The sequence below is a fragment of the Netta rufina genome (assembly GCF_964035555.1).
Source record: "Netta rufina genome assembly, chromosome: Z".
Classification (NCBI taxonomy): Eukaryota; Metazoa; Chordata; class Aves; order Anseriformes; family Anatidae; genus Netta; species Netta rufina.
In genome coordinates this window covers 72836026-72853151 of record NC_140126.1, presented here as the reverse complement: position 1 = coordinate 72853151, position 17126 = coordinate 72836026, and the positions used below count along the sequence as shown (strand labels likewise).

Genomic DNA, 17126 nt, shown 5'->3' with positions numbered 1-17126 from the left:
AATTTTGTCAAGTCACTGCCAGTCATGACAAAACACACATGAAGCACAACACATGTGAAGACAACCTACAATGTATTAAAGTGAGAAGAGTTGTTTTGAAATGTGCATACAGCTACAGGTTTCAAGTAATGCCTGTAAAGATAGCTTGAAGGTGCTGCTTGCTGAACACAAGATTCTCAAGATTCTCAGGCCTGCAAGTGTAAGGATCATCCGGGCCACTGATATATAGTCTATTCAATAGATGAAGATAAGAGCTTTTATCCAAATGTCAACAGTTATAGAAACTAGCTATCAGTAACCCTGCAAGACCTGTTTTTTCTCAAAAAACAATACTTCCCTTTGATGAAAGGATAATTCTCAATGAGCTGATACTGATAAAACCAAAATCAACTCATCTAAAGCATGGCTCTATTTCCAAGAGTGGAAGAAATACAGATGTTATTGTAGCACTATCATGTGAATTGTTTTATTTGATATTTGCGTAACACAAAGTATATTTAAAGATTTTTGATGCTTTGCCTTCCACTCTGAATTACCTGCATATATAAAAGCATTCAGATGCCAAAAGCAAATATCTACCCCTGTCAACATGCCGGAGAAAACTATCATGAATAAATGGTGTGAACTGAACATAAAGTAAAAAACACCCATTAAGTTATCCCTGATAAGTATTTGTGCTAAAGACAGTTAAACCATATTATTCAAAGTAAAACATACATTAAAAAAAAAAAAAAAAAAAAAAAAGAGTCAGGCTCTGTTTTACCTTAACAAAATAACCCCCAGGAGGGAAAGCAAATCTCTGCCTGTACCTTCTGGTAAACCAATTTATGACCTGCAACTCAAAGGATTATTTAAAGCAGGCATGTGGCATGAAGTGCATAATGAGACTGTGTGGTAGAGTGGTTTCATCAGCAGGTTTGGAATCTATGAAAATAAAGAACTGTTGTCACTGTACATTGCATTCTGTAATTTTTATATTCCATAATACATGTATTGAAGCATATTGATGTATAATTATAGTAATAATTACTAGCTCTCTTAAATGCAACAGATCTCAAAGGGACTATTGCGCTGGATACTAAACAAATACATATGGAGTCCCTGCCCCAAGAGCACAGGAACAAACAGAAGTATTAGAATGGGGGTTGATCCAGGTAGGTTACTGATGACTAGCAAAAGTTTCCCATTTACCTGATAAGCAGTTGTTCTTTAACTATTTATTGAAGGAGGATGAAACAGAGCTGCGGTGTTAGTGGCACTACTCCAGCACCACTGATGCTCTGGTTTCACAACTGATGTCACCAAAAGGGTGTTGAAATAGGTCTTCTGTAGTTCACGAAGATGAGAAAACAAAGAAAGAGTCCTGCTGAATTAGTGCCGCCTGGTAGATTGTCAAGTTACACTATCTTTTTGCAAAGGAAACAAGTATCAGAAAGTGCATGCCCAGTGCAAAAGTGCCTTGACTCACAGAATTTATGTCCAGGTCTACTCTTATTACAGATTGTTGGGTACATGTCAAATTGCTGTGAAATATGAGCAAGAACAGAGGAGGAGTCTCTACATTTCCTTTACGTATCGCATAAGATCACATCAGTACTCTACAAAGATACAAAGAGTATTTGTTATCTCTGCCTCATTTTTTTTTTAATTTTTTTTTCTAATGCTGCTTTTAGGCTTTCAAGCCATAGCAAAGTACAACATATTTTGAGGACAAGTAAGGGGAACATTAGAACACCAGCAAGATAGTTTCAAAAACAAATAGCTGGTTTGTTTTCTTACATAGAAAATCTGTTTATTCATGGAAGAAAATAAAACATAAAGCTTCATTAATGGATTGATTTTTTTTCAGAATTATTGGAATTTTACATTATTTGTTCCTATTGTTCCTCAAGATCCAAAGAAAAAATACACAATAATTCTACCTTTGCTCCAAATAAACATTTCTACAGTATTTAAATTGCTTTGTTTTTAAGTGGAGGAAAAACAAAACAAAACAAAAAACAGCAGTATCCATAGAAGTGTATTATGTTTGGACTTTAAATCTGTAATGATTCTGAAATTAGTCTTAAAATTTAACTTAAATCTGATAAAGACCTAATTTGGCAGTGATTCTAACAGAGCTTTAATTATGTATAAAATATTTACAGCCAATCAAAAAAAAAAAAAATTCTTTCATACCTAAATTTTAGTAATATGTGGACAATGCACAATCAAACATTTTTAAACTTGATATTGGCCAATGCCATTGCACCAAAACCACAGTATGGTGATTAGGTACTCTACTTTTTTGATCAGTCACAAAATGTTGCAATGCAGAGTAGTATTCTCAAAGCATAAATCCATTAAGATTATGTCATTGTGATTCACCTGAATTAACTGATCAGCATAAATAATGACTTACTTAGAGACAACCACATTCAGCTACATTACTTCATATACTGAAGAATATATACTAAGAAACCTAGTTGTATGCAGTTTTGATCATTTTTTTAGTAACATTTTGAAGTAACACCTTACCAATGCCTCTCAGTGTGATAATCCTAACAGGATTTTTAAAGGGACTTAAAACATATTGATATTTGTGCTTTGATTGCATTTTGACCATGACATCTGGTGTAACATGGATAGGCAAGCACATGTATTGTACAGACATAAAACCATTAGGTTAAGAGAAAAAGTAGCAGGGTTTCAGCAAAAAGGTATCTACTACTTTAAGGGAATTGGATATGTGATTATTCCTTGGGATGAACCATTTCCAATTATAGCTTGACAAAAAAAAAAAAAAAAGTAATAATAATAATAGTTTAAGCCTGAAGTCAATTAAAATGGCAAAGTTCTAAAACTCCTTAAAATAGTCTCTAAAGGAGAAGCCTTGACAGATGGAACTTTAACTGCACAGCACAGTTGGGTGCTGTTATAATAGGCATTTTTAAAAATAACTTTGATCAAAGCTTTTTAACCAGCAGCATCAAATAATTGGTGGTTTGGACTACAAAAGAGAACTAATTAAATTTAAAGGGCCAGAGGCTCATGAAGGCACAACATGTAATCCCTAAGGCAAGACCTCGAATAAAGGGGATGAGAACGTTTGCACATTAAAACAGTGGAAAGTGGCAAGGTGCTTGCTATTATTTATTTTAGGCACTATGGCGAGATTATTAGAACCAATTCTGAATCTGTCCTTGTAAGGAAACATGTAGAAATGTAGGAGCATTGCAAGTCCAAGGATTCACTTGAGACAGAATATTTCCATAGAGCTGGCAACAAACACAGAATATAAAAACTTCACTCAATCCAACAGGCCATCTCATGAGGTTCTTCTCTATCCTAAGGAGCAATAACTTCCACCGACTTCAATAAGAAATATGACTGAGAAAGGACATGGGCAAGAGAAAATAAAATAGAGAGAAAGAAAACACTGTAAATTGGTGCCCAGTAGCCTTGTTTTGTCTACAGGTAGCTATACATACTAGCATTATAACTGAAGACAATCAGAAATTATAAGACAGTTTCTTCCATTGCTTGTCTCCCATTTGCTAATGTTATCATTCATATCTCTATATATCTCTATATAAGTACTGTATATATTTTGTATATAGCATCATATACAGTATATAACTTCTATCCCCACAGTTTCGTCACATTTCTGGGAAAAGGAATAAGGTTGCCTTCACTGATCATCTTCCAAACCTTGTGAAGAAGGAAACTTTTACCCTTCATCTACCTTTCAAGCTCCTTAGAAGCAGAAAGGGTGGAATTTTATCCAATACTTGCTCCTGCTTTAAAATCTTCCTGCTATGTGAAACACTAAAGTATTTTCCACAGTTAACAAAAGGGTTTTATTTGTCTGACAAAGTTATGATTGCCAATCATGACATCAAACATTGTTTTCTTAGCTTGATAGTCTTACTGGCTTTTTAAGTCCCACAGGAGAATGGACTCAATAGCTAGAGGAAATAAGAGTGAAAATTGGCACTGAGCAAAACAAAGGGGAATCGGTGTGAAGGACCAAGACCACAGCTGGGTCATGTTCTGGACTGCCCATAACCAGAATAAGGGTTTCTGCATTCTGCAGCGACACAAGCTTCCTGCATCAGCGTGGTGGCTTCATGCTAACTGAGTCACCACATAACTCTTGTGGGCTAACAGAAATACAGAGGTCAAAAGGACTGGCAATTTTCTGCCTTTTTTTTTTTTTTTTAACAGATCCTATTAACAAAAGAACATGAAAAGAACTAAAGGCCTTTCAAAGTTTTATTCCAATCAACATCGCTCTGTAATCTTTTCAAGCCTGCTCCAGCTGCTTCTTGTCTATGTGTGTGTATAATTCTTTCCACTGTCACAGGACCTAGCAGTCCCAACCAAGAATGATGACTCTAAAATGCCAGACACCAAGCAAGCTAAACAAAATATCAGACCTTTGATTAAGGAGTTATAGTACAAGACTGAATGCAACATGTGGGCGAGAGGTAAAACAAATGAGACAGTGCTGAAGGGCACAACAGCACTCCCAAGTGTGAGGCACCTATAAAGTCACTGGAACTTAGTTTAAGTACCAGTAGCCAAAGCAACAACTCTATCTCAGCTTTGCATGGGGCAGCTAGAATCTTAACAATCCTGAGAAAACAAAACAAAAAAAAACCTCCGCCTGCCCCAAGAAACATTCACACCTCCCCATTTCTGAAGAACTCCCCAACAGCTGGAGGACTTCCTTCCCATCTTCCTTTCTGAGCAGAAACTCCATCAAACAAGAGCAGACATTCACAAGCCCCTGGCACACCATTTACAGCTGCTGCTTAGAAATGTTCTACACACATAGAACCCTTCAGGTTGGAAAAGACCTTTAAGATCATCTAGTCCAACCTTTAACCTAGTGCTAACACCCACCACTAAACCATACTTCTAAGATCTACAGGTACTAAACTGGGAGCTGAGTTTTTCAGTCCTGGATTCACAACACTCACCAATATGCCAAACAAATTTCCCTCATACACTTGGAGTGGGGGGCAAAGCTGCTGTACATAAAGACATGCAGTATTATTTATAAAACTTCTTACATACATCTGTTGTTTTCCTGAGAGCTTTACTTTCTAATGCCTACTAATCCAGTTTCAAATTGTTATTCTAGAGTACAAAGAATTAATGACATCAGTATGTAGATTTGAGGTAAAAATTACCATATTTCATTTGGCTCTCGCTTTATGCCATGAATTAGACACTACCATCAAAAAGCAAACCATAAATCATATCTACTGATGTTACTGTAAGTGCCCAAACCCTAATGTTTTTATGTAAACTTTTAGGTTACAGATTAACTATTATCGTAGGAAAAAGACCCTTACAAAAAATTTCTGTGAAGCGGAACAGATAAATGCAACCTGCTGCTCTGCAAAGGCTTAAAACCTATCAGATAGCCTGGCTGAGAACGCATGCATGAGTAAACTCCTTTATGCAGAAAACAAAATAAATGGCTTTATTCTGCAATTCATCTGCTCTTACAGATGGAAAAAAAAAAAAAAAAAAAAAAAAAGGTAAAATAATAGCCATTTGCTATTGTCCCATGTGTCATTGGTTGTGGACAGCTTTGAGGTAATACTTGCATCAACAAAATCTTGTCTTTTTATTAAAAGCATCCCATTATGATTTCAACACTGGCACCAAGTTGTTCTAACAGTTAATTAGTCTGCAAGAAAAAAAGACCAATTTTTGTATTTTTCTTGTGTCAACTTCCAGTTATTCAAGTTCATTAGACAGCAGTGTCTGCTGGACACAAAGACTATCTACTACCACACCACAGAATCATCACAGAATCACATTTGAGCTGGAAGAGACCTTAAAGACCAGCTAGTTTCAACCCATCTTCCAGGGGTAGGGACACCTTCAACCAGACCAGGATGTTCAACTTGCCATGTAGTTGTAGACCATATGTACTATGTTTCAAATTCTTCTCAGTATTTCACTTAAATCATTTTCCAATCCCTCTGTTTTTATCACAATGTTATCCTACCCAACTTCCTAATGTTTTTTCTTCAAATTTGGATTTCCAAACTTGATAGGGCACTGTATCAAGGGGAAAAATTGTCTTCACTCAAAATCATATGGTCCACTTCCCTGTAAATTTACAGATTTCCTTTCTCTAGGCCTTTTTATAGATATAAATATAAAACTTTTTAAAAATCATTGATAGTACAGAGAATGGTCTGTATCTTCTTTATTTCCCAACATAGCCATCAGGTAGCACTGAGAAGTCACAAATTCACTGCAGGTTTCATAGAGACACAAAATGAACTAACATGGCCAAGCCTAAGCTGGTTTCCTGCAAGCCCAAGGACAATACTCTGCTGAACGATACCTTACAGAAGCCAAAATCTGTTACTTTACTAATTTTACCTTCTTCAACCTTCTGGTAAAATCATCACAGAAGACACAAGCACCTAGTTTGCAGACGCCAGTTTCTGCATCTTTATAAAGATTGAAATTAACCATTCTTATTCCTTTTCTCAATATTTTTGTTCATTGAGTACTGCTCCAATATTTGCCTCATATGGACACCAGACTATACATTCATGTTTGAATGTGTCATTTTATTCAATTTTTCTTTTGGTAAAAATTGGCAGTTTTTTTCCAAATCTCGTGTAATCCCCACAGTGAGATGAAAATTCCAGGAAAAAACACTAAAATATTGCAAACTACTAAAAGTCCTCAGACAGTTTTTAAACTCCGCAATTCAACATTCTTTAACTGATTAATTTTAAAATGTCTAGGTTTCACAGCTGTTGTTTCATGTCTCACTTGGTTTATAGAAGAATGGAACTTAGTCATGACACAACAACTATTTTTTCCCCCTAAACCCAAACCTAAAGCATTTACAAAACACGCCTGCTTTTTCAGTTACTAGTAATTTTTTTATCATTGCACTAAATGGCCAGTAGCAGCTGCATATACGTTCTCAGCTTGCTTGAAGACTGGTCATTTTCCTTCTGTCTCCTGGCTCGAGATTCTCTGTGTTTATATTGCATGGCTTTCTTCTGCCATTTCCTGCAGAAAAGTTCCTACTTTTCATTTATGACAACCAGCATGAGCTTCCAGCTTTCTGAATTTTGGACACGCATACATACAAATCACAGAATCATCTAGGTTGGAGGAGACCTCCAAGATCACCTAGTCCAGCCTCTGACCTAACAATAACCAGTCCTCCACTAAACCATATCCCTAAGCTCTACATCTAAACGTCTTTTAAAGACCTCCAGGGATGGTGACTCCACCACTTCCCTGGGCAGCTCATCCCAATGCCTCACAACCCTTTTGGTAAAGAAGTTCTTCCTAATGTCCAACCTAAACCTCCCCTGGCGCAACTTTAGCCCATTCCCCCTCGTCCTATCACCAGGCACATGGGAGAATAGACCAACCCCCACCTTGCTACAGCCTCCTTTAAGGTACCTGTAAAATGCAATAAGGTTTCCCCTGAGTATGCCCTTGTGTGTGCGTGTGTGTTTTCACTTTCCTCCCATGCACCTTTTAAATTTTGACTTTCTCTCTTAATTTTGACTTCCACCTCTATCTTCCAAAACATTTCCAAAGATCCTCTTGTTCTCCTTGATATTTTTCCTACAATGCCCACAATGATGTTCTAAATCAAAAAAAAAAAAAAAAAAGGACTAAATGGTAGAAAGACTACACAAACAGAAAACAAGCAAACAAACAAACAAAAAACAACAAACAGAAATAAAACAAAAAATCACCATTATTTATATTATCTTTTATGCCTTGGAGTTCTTGATACTTGAGGTATGTGTTCTTCATTCTTCTCTCAGGCCATTCACCTCTGAAGCAGGGACAGAAGCTTCATAGTGACAGAGTCTGTCTCAGACATCTTTTTGCATGTGAAGATCACAGATCACACAGAGGTATAGATCTTATGTCTGCTTTTCCATTGCTCATGGAAAGAGAAAGCTGGACATAGGAAATACCATCTAACCTAAGCAATGCTCATTCCCGAGGATGTCATTGGAATGAAAAAACGCAGTGTGTTACCCAAAGGATTAACTTTATAATCTTATTAAATTCAAGTTTTGTATTTGAAAACTGTTTGTCACAATTAAAAGACTCTATCTTTCTAAGGCAACAGGAAGCATATTTATTACAATTTAAATGAAAATATATTTGCTGTTTTTTTACAGTAACATCGATCAGCTCAGTCCCTCATTATAGCTTGAGGGGTGGGATTTTTACTGTTTTTTTAAAACACAGCTGTCTGTCTCAAAACTCTTACTGAGTTAATTAAGCCATACTGAATCTCCTGAAAGAATCAATAACTTTCACTTTCTTTGTCTTTTCCCTAAATATGATGTATTTCTTTTTACGTTACCTCTCTGAGCTGACCAAATACCACTTAAAAGCAAATATGTCTGAACTAATGACCACAGTAAAATACAAAATCTTTGCTTTCCATAACTGCACGTTCTTTGTGTAAACAACTTTCTACATTTGTCTGAAGTTCTGTCTGCTTTACACTATATTAGAAAGTCCTCAATAAATGAACCTATATGAATTGTGTAGTTTAATACAACTTGTTACAGGGTTCTGAACACTTCTGCTTCCCAATATTCACAGAAAACAGTTAAAATAAATTGCTGTCTTGTCTATCATTACCTACAGTGGAAACGGAAAGCTCCAGTGAGAGAACCCATAGTACATGTGAGCAGACCTGTAGTTTATAACTACACAGCAAACGCCATTGCAATTTTAAAACTGATATTATTCATCTAACAGATTCCTACTACTTTGCCAAAATTTCTTATGATTCACAGTTAAATATCTTACATTGTGGAATGGGCTATTATTGTACCCTATATGCTTTACCAGTCCTAGAAAACTTAGTCAAATTACATTTTATAAGCATCTTCATGAGATCAAAAAGTCTTTGGGAAATTAAAATTAATTCTGCTATAAATACATCTTTATTCCATTTTTGTGATGCAAAATGAGTGCACAGCTCTTTTTATAGTAGTGAAACCTTCCCTCTTACTCCTTTTTAAACACTGAAACTGTCAGGAACTACATTTTACATTTTAGCAATCGTCGGGTACGCATCACAGTTTCTAGAATTTAAAATGAAACTGTTGATAGTTCAGATACCGTTAGACTGCAATTAGTTCTGCAAAGTATGCAATTTGTCATGTTGGAAGAAATGACAGTACCTTCACCTTGTGCAACATGCTTTTAAATTTCTCCTCTTTAATTTGAAAATGCTAGTATTATACTCTGCTTCAAGAGAGTTATTTTTAAGGCCTGCAGGTCGGCTTGTCATTGAGCAATTTGTCAGGTAGTATTTTGTCTTCATTAAGGTTTATTTGTGTAAAGGGATTGGCCTGTCCATGATACTCCCCAAAGACAATACATTCAGCCTTACCCGCTGGTAATGAGGACCATGCTAAATTTTCACTTTCCTCCTCACTGCTGCCATCATAGTCATTTTCTTGCCCAGTAGCCATCTGAGTTGTAGCTACGCTTTCCCTAAAAAAAAGAAAAACAACAACAAAACTGTATCTTCCATCTACTATTCCTAAAAAGCATATAATTACTTCTGTACCGCCATAGACAATGCAAGCTGATCGCAAACAACATGGAGGCCCCAGAGTTGCAGTTAATTTGTCTAGCATTATCAGGTAGAAGGGCAGCTAATAAAAGATAAGATATTAAAAAACAGCATAAAAACGGCAAAGAAAGGCGTGCTGTTGCATTGGGAAAATTCAACTTCGTCAACTTTTAAACTAGAAGTAGATAAAAAATGTTCAGATTAAGATATTTTTGTTACCCAAAGAACAAAAGGAATCAAAGACAGAGGAGAAGGCTCAAAAATACCACCTATGGAAATGGCACAGACATACTACGTTTGGAAAGATAACTGCATCCAAATAGAAAATAGGAGAGGAGAGAATCAATGACTGTTTAGTTCTTGGCTGCAGAGTCCAAAACAATATGCTGCTTCTTGCAGTGACACTCCAAGGAATCCTCTGCTTTTATGAGTATCGCAGTCATTTTGGATAACCAAGCCATATCCAGGAAGAATTGTTAGAGCTAAAGAAACAGAAAATAAACCAAATCTTGTGCCATGAATAATACCAAGAGACTCAGGGAACTAAGGAAATACCTTGTACATTCAGTATCTGCCGCATACTGCTTAGCTTCATTCAACAACTTCTGCAAGTTTCTTATCTTCGCCTTCTTTTCATTCAGCACCAAAATAAACCGGTTATAAAGATCTGCCTCTAGATCTTCTTTAGCTTCTACGCATTTTTCCAACCTACAATATAAAATTAATTGTTACTTACTTCACACATCACATCATTTCTTCTTAAAACTCTATGTATTTTCTGGAAGAAAATTCTATAGTGAGGCCATCCTTCCTGTTACAGAAATTCCCTTACTATATGTTGCATGTCCAGCATCTTGCATCCGAAACAGGTCAGAAGCAGCTTTTTTTCATAGAAATGTTCAATTAACTTTGCTACCAAAAGAAGAGCATTTCCAAGGAGGAAATTTTCTCTTTATTCTCTTCTGGATATCTTACACACATGCACATCAGGCAACTTAAACTGGCACAAGCATTCTTTGGTTTCCATGCTGAATTCACCAGAGAGGGCATAGCTTACCAGGAGACAATATAATGAGATCATGAATAGTTACGGTTAAGCTTGGCAGACCTCAGATCTGGCCTTCCCACTCTGACTTGAAATACATTTGAACAGCTGAAAAACACAACAATAAAAACCCCAAACCAACCCAATGAAAAGTAATTGGATGACAGCACTCCGAGGTGGACTGCGGTGCCCAGCAGATGCTCCAGGCCACTCATGCAGCTCCTGAGCTCGTTCCTTGGGATGACATGGGTCATCAGACTTGCCCAGTCCTTGCCACCACGACAAAGATTTTATTTCCCTGAACCAGTCACCATTATTTGGTAGGGGACTAAATTTTTATGATCTATACAAAAATGTTCTTAAGGATGTTAATTAATATCTTTAGAGAAAAAAAAAAAACTTCAATTTTGTGAAGTTTTAATCTGCATCTGTAAGTAGGTGAATTTAAAGACAAAGAAGCACAATGGAAATATAAAATTAAGAATGTCTGTATATACTCTGTCACAGGCAAGGCAAAAGTGGAATACAAGCAAACATAATCACACTAAATGAAGCAAGTGACTTGCAGGAAATCTGACCCTATTAATTACTCTTGTGTTTTGTAACTTTTTAGTCTTTGTGTTGAGACCCAGAGATTTTAATAGCTATGTTCGTAACAAGCAAGTAAACACCTTGATTATCTTATTGATCACAGTAACTACGGTATTATATCCAACAGTAGTAACTTATAAACAACATTCTTTTTCAGCCTATGTAAGGCTGAAAAAAGTTTAGAAGGCTTATTTTGGTATTAAACCTGCATGCATAACAGATTTTTAAAATATTAATTTGAAAGATAAGAAATTTCAACAGACTTTCTATATAAATTCTGATTATTTTGTTCATAGATCAAACCCACATATGATGTAAGAAGAAAGACAACAGAAAATAATCTCATGAAGTATTAAGTCTAGTGTGGAATGCTTTAGGGATATACTTGATAGTTGATAAATAATTCATCTAATTTAAATGCAAATAGCAGAACATCATTACCATATAGATCGGTTCAATAATTCCTAAATGAAAGATCATACGTACTAATCAACTACCAGGAGACTTTCCACCTATTAAAGGAAAGTTAACTGTTTAAGTGGGGAACAAACAGACAAAATATCGAAGTACAAAGAGCCACAAACCCTAATACAAGACCCAGGAGTGCCTTGACCAGTTCATGGAAGGACAAAGGTAAGGACAGGGGTTGCCTCTTGTCAAGCAGTAGTGAAAAAAAAAAAAAAAAAAAAAAAAAAAAAGGAGAGAGAGAGAGATTAGGGGAAAAAAATACACCCATTGGGTAAATTGTCGTTTACATGCTTGGAACTAATTATGTCCATATACATAAAAATGAAAAACAATTTTTTTTGTGTGTGTGTGTGTTAAATATGGTAAGCCTGGCTGTATCAAGTCCTTTAGTAAAGCCCCCTCTCCCACACACAAAACAACACTAAGTACAGAAGGGTTTACCACTATTCTTTTATTTTGCCAGTGAGCTGGTGTCAGAGCAGCTGAGGCTGGTTTAAGGAGCTACATTGAGAGATTTCCCGCAGTTGGCCAAAAATGTGTCATACAATATAACTTCAACCCTGCCAGGATCATTGTCTCTGATGAATATCCATATAACTGTAGACTCTCAATGGAGTACAGTTGATACTACCTGGACATTATGAACCACAGCATGGGAACCTACTGCAAGACTAGCCAGCTTCTTGATTCTGTGGAACAAAATACTAGCATTGCAAGATATACACACCGACTGCATGCATAGAATATTAACTGTTCCCTGTAGGAGGACACTGTAGGCAAATCACGTGCCTACATGGCAAATGCCATCACTTAATTACACATGAACGCTGTCGTTTATATCAACACCTTTTTTTCCCCTCCCTATTGTTTAAGGCAATTAATGCATAAATACATTCTTCAGACATACAGTTATTTAGCGTAACATGCAACAAAGGAATCAATGTGAAATAGCATTACATTAATGCTATACTTGCAAGTTATTTGGCTTTAAAACTCATTATCATATGGAACATAATGACACATAAAAATGGAACAGTCAAAAGCAACAGTCCTCTAACACTTAGGAACAGGGATGCACTGATTGCAGCATGTATGTGTGTGTTGGGGGGTGGCTCCAGCTGCAGCTCTGCATAGCCTTTAGGATTCACTCAGGCATGTGTTACCTGAATTACGTGACCGCTAAGCAAAGCTGGCTGGGTTTCATTCCAATACCTCATCAGTTACAAATATAACCTTTCATTGCAATTCGTCACATGCTTGTGCCTGTATGCGATTTGTCTCACAGAAATACCATTTCCCCAGGCCAAGTAAAAGAGCTGCTCATCTCAAAGACATCTTTCAAGTATAATGAAAATAAACAAAAGTTAACGGCTAGAGTAGTGCAAGTCTTATTTGCATGTGCTTTACAGTTTCTATTCTCTAAGATGTCTTTTATGTCAGTGCAATGCTTTTAATGTGCCAGATGCTCAAGTTGATATCCATCAAAAAGCTCACATACCCTACTGAAAAGAGCTAGTATTAAGAATGTTTCTGATTAGTAATTGAGAAAATAAGGTAACTGTCCAGTTCTTCAGCACCACCTAAAAACACAGAGATCACCACGCGCTTCACAAAAATTAACATGAACTATGTAACTTACTGGCAATTATGCATTTTCCACACTCAAATACTATAAATGTGCTCTTTCTACCCTTGTCCTCCGTGATCTAAAATAATTACTGCTCTTATGGCACCTTTCTATTACATTTCAGATTCACCCTCGCCTTCCCCCAGCACTGGTGATGGTATGGAATTTCAATGAGCTCCTGCTGAAGAGTCAATTTCAAGTACCAAACTAGCTAGCCTGCATTTTTATAACTTATTTGTGGTTTAAATATACCGTCGCTATAGCTGACGGCAATATAAATTAGTAGGGCTTTTGTTTTTTCTACACTAATTTTAGATGTTTGATAAAAAATAAATATCACACACACAAATCAGACATTTAATTTATGTTTTATTGGCCAAGAAATTATTTTGCTAAATGTTATCATTGCTTTATATTTGCCACTTTAATTATCTATATGAAATTAATAAATAGGTATCCTGCTTTGATATTTAAATTTACCCATCCCTGAGGTGTGTATGATGTACACATATTCAGCACATATTCAGCGTTTTCAGAATAATCTATTTGAAAATTTCTATAGGCTCTCTATTTGGATCTTGACAGATAGTGTCTTAACAATTTTTATTTTAAGTTTTTAGATCAAATGCTGAACAGTCTAGCCAGCCACTAACTTTCAATACAATGCTATCTTCATGTGGGCAATTTTCTAAAAGCAGGGAAAGCTTTGGCCAGGTAAAATCCTACCCTTAGGTTATCACACTAGGACAATGAAAATTAAGAGTTACAGATTCTGCCAGAAACTCTCAACATATCAGACACCACACAGCTCAGACTAGATTACCTAAGTAATTTAGCAATTTGAGGATGCAGGGAATTTCTCTTCAGATGGATTTTTGGTGTCATCCTGCCTTTTGCCTTTACGTGGACCTTCATCCCAGAGGGAAATTGCAGAAGCCATCCCCATACATGGCACACAGCTGCCAACAGCAAGTTGTTTACTGATGAGTGGATTATCTCATATATACTGAGGTAACTGCCAGCAGCAGATCAGGGCTGGTGTTTAGCCTACAGATTGCTCACTAGGCAGATTTAACCTCCTGAATGAAACTTATTAGTCATTCTACAGAGGGTATGGAAAGCCAGAAGAATGTACTTCCTCAGGAAAAACAGGAGAGCTACAGGAGAAGGCTTATTCAAAGTTGCTGAGCTGAGGTCACAAAACTTTCACTGTTGTCAAGAAAATTAGAACAGGGAAACGGAGTGACTGAATTATTCCATCTAGTGCCTCATGCTTTCTATTCTACTTAAATTGAACAACAAAAGCACTCTTCTGGAAGTCTGCATGCTATGTGTTGATTCTTTCTAATAAGGTCCTGTTTTAAGCCATGGGAAGAGTTAGCATTGAAACTGAAGCTGATATGCCTTAGCTACAGGTGAAAGAGGAAGTGCTATTTTTCAACCATGTGCTTCATATTTGCTCTTTTACCTCTCCACACTATGAGTGATACAGAATGTGAAGCTTGAAACGCTATATAGTGAACAACAACAGGCAAAGCTGTATGGCTCCAAGAAACTTGCAGCAACCTGCACCCTGCAATTGGAGCCAGAAGAACAGCAAGAGACAACAGGGCAGATTGGGCTAGGGCAAAAAACAAAACAAAACAAAACAAACAAACAAACAAACAAAACAACAACAACAAAAGTAAAAAAAAAATAAATAAATCCACTGTTTGGATAAAAATCATTTTTATTCTCCACTTAGGGGACATGGCCAAAGTTTGACGACTGCACAACTTTCAGTATTTATTTTGAAAAATCAAGTTTCTGCTAATTCAAAATATGAACATACTAAAGAAAAACACCAGCTTTCAAAGCCATGAATACATTGCTTTAGAGTGCGATGGTTGTCAGGCAACTGTGAATTTTTCTTTAGGGTTACTGTTTAAAAGTGCCACTCCACCATGGAAATTGATACAAGCAGTAATGCCTATTACACATTAGCGTGTAATGCAGTACAGCATACTGGTTATACAACACACTATTGTTCAATAAACTGTTAAGCAGTAAAACACTATTTAGGAAGGCCATATGCTTGTCAGGGAGATTGTCAGGAAAAACTGTTACTCATTTTAATGAGAGAGAAACAAAACTAGCTCCTCCCAAAAGTTAGCTCTCTTTTTCAAGGTAAATTAACACCAATTAGCTACATTCTTTCATCAGTCTTCCTAAATGTACTTCTTCAGATAAAGCTATACAAAACAAAACAAAACAAAAAAACACACACAAGATAAATCTCTGACTTTTACGTGCTAACCACTTTATGCCAGCTGAAATAAGCACAGATGACTTCAGTACAGAGTACTGGAGCAGGCAATTCAGATCAAAAATGCAATGGCAAATAATAAAGTCTCTCACAAAACAAGGGTATAACATCAAACTCATTTTCCAATTCTGCCTGCTTCCATAAACAGAGTAAAGAAATGGCAACTTATTTCCCATTCAAAAAAAATATAAGTAATTCAAAGCCCCAGTCATAAGAATTAGTGAAAATGAGGGAAATAAAAAGAGACACTTCCTGAAACAGGTGGAGATGAAAAGAGAAAATGATGAAAAAGATGAGAAAAAGATGAAAAGAGGTGATTTCTTTTTTTGCTACATAATGCTAAAACCAGCTTTAACTGCAAGGTCTATGATACCAGTCACATTTTTGATGTAGGAAGGAAACTTGTAAGTATCTGGGCTCACAACTCTTTTTAAGAGAAGAAAAAATTGTGTCCATCTATCATTATATGACTTTTAAAGCACCCATCAGTAAACCCTGCACTGACAGTACAAATATGTGTGATTTGCTCAACAATACCCTGTGAATACTGTTTTAAACTTACCTTTTCTCCACATCACTCCAATCACTGAAAAGCCTTTCATTTTCTTTTTGCAGGTGCTCATTTTTCACCTGGAGTCTTCCCAAGCAGTCCAGACAATACCCAATCAGCTCTCTTACTACCTCAGCTGGACTTGAAACTTTTTGTAGCTTCAGAGATCCAAGCCTGAACTAGAACAAAAGGAAAGACTGAGTTACTTCATCAGTACTGGAAAGATCACAAAACACCGAGCTAGCAACTCACACACTAAGCATAGACATAAGAAACACATTACAATCCTCCAGTTCAAAATGATATAATAAATTTATAACAAGAAGCAGCACGTGGAATAATTTACATGCCAATTGTTTATGCAGCTGACAATGCCTTAATGGACACCTGACATTCAATATGCACAGGAAGAAATCACTGACGTACCTTCAAATGGCAGGAAAAGACATGCAATACAGAAGTGTAACATGATACAGCAACATTCTGCTACTGTACAGATCACAGGAGGTCAGAAGTACAAAGGTGTGCCTGCAAGTTTTATATAAAAGGCATTCTTGATGTAACGGAGAACCACAGGAAAACTTACGGCATTGCTAACATTGGTCTTGCTATCTGACCAGTAAAACATCTAAAGTAACTTGCTGCTTATTCCTGTAACCACAGCAGCAATATAACCATAAATACTAATGATAAAACAAATGAATGCTAATTACTTTTGAATTAAAGTACCTCTGCAAAAGCCTAGCACACCTGACAAAAAACTAACCTGTAAGTTTTTCCCTCAGGGGTTTAGTTGGAAAGTTCCTAATAATAAAAGAAGCCCTTCCTTCAATTACATTGGTACCCTCAATAATTCACTGAGACTAAAGGATAGGATCTATAATGAACAGCTGTATTTCTTCAGCAATGAGGATGATATACAGGACATACAAGAGGTCTGAA

At 36.4% G+C, this 17126-nt stretch overlaps 1 protein-coding gene across 1 annotated transcript in view; it reads right to left on the bottom strand.

The window, feature by feature from the left end:
- Positions 1 to 17126, bottom strand: part of XRCC4 (X-ray repair cross complementing 4) — a gene marked incomplete at its 5' end in the record, with an annotated part of 168274 nt that overhangs the window by 87638 nt on the left and 63510 nt on the right. Inside the window, 3 exons of the mRNA XM_084305552.1 lie at positions 9413 to 9516; positions 10154 to 10306; positions 16197 to 16363. Coding sequence (XP_084161678.1) covers positions 9413 to 9516; positions 10154 to 10306; positions 16197 to 16363 — 424 coding nt within the window. The remainder of the gene's footprint in view (positions 1 to 9412; positions 9517 to 10153; positions 10307 to 16196; positions 16364 to 17126) is intronic.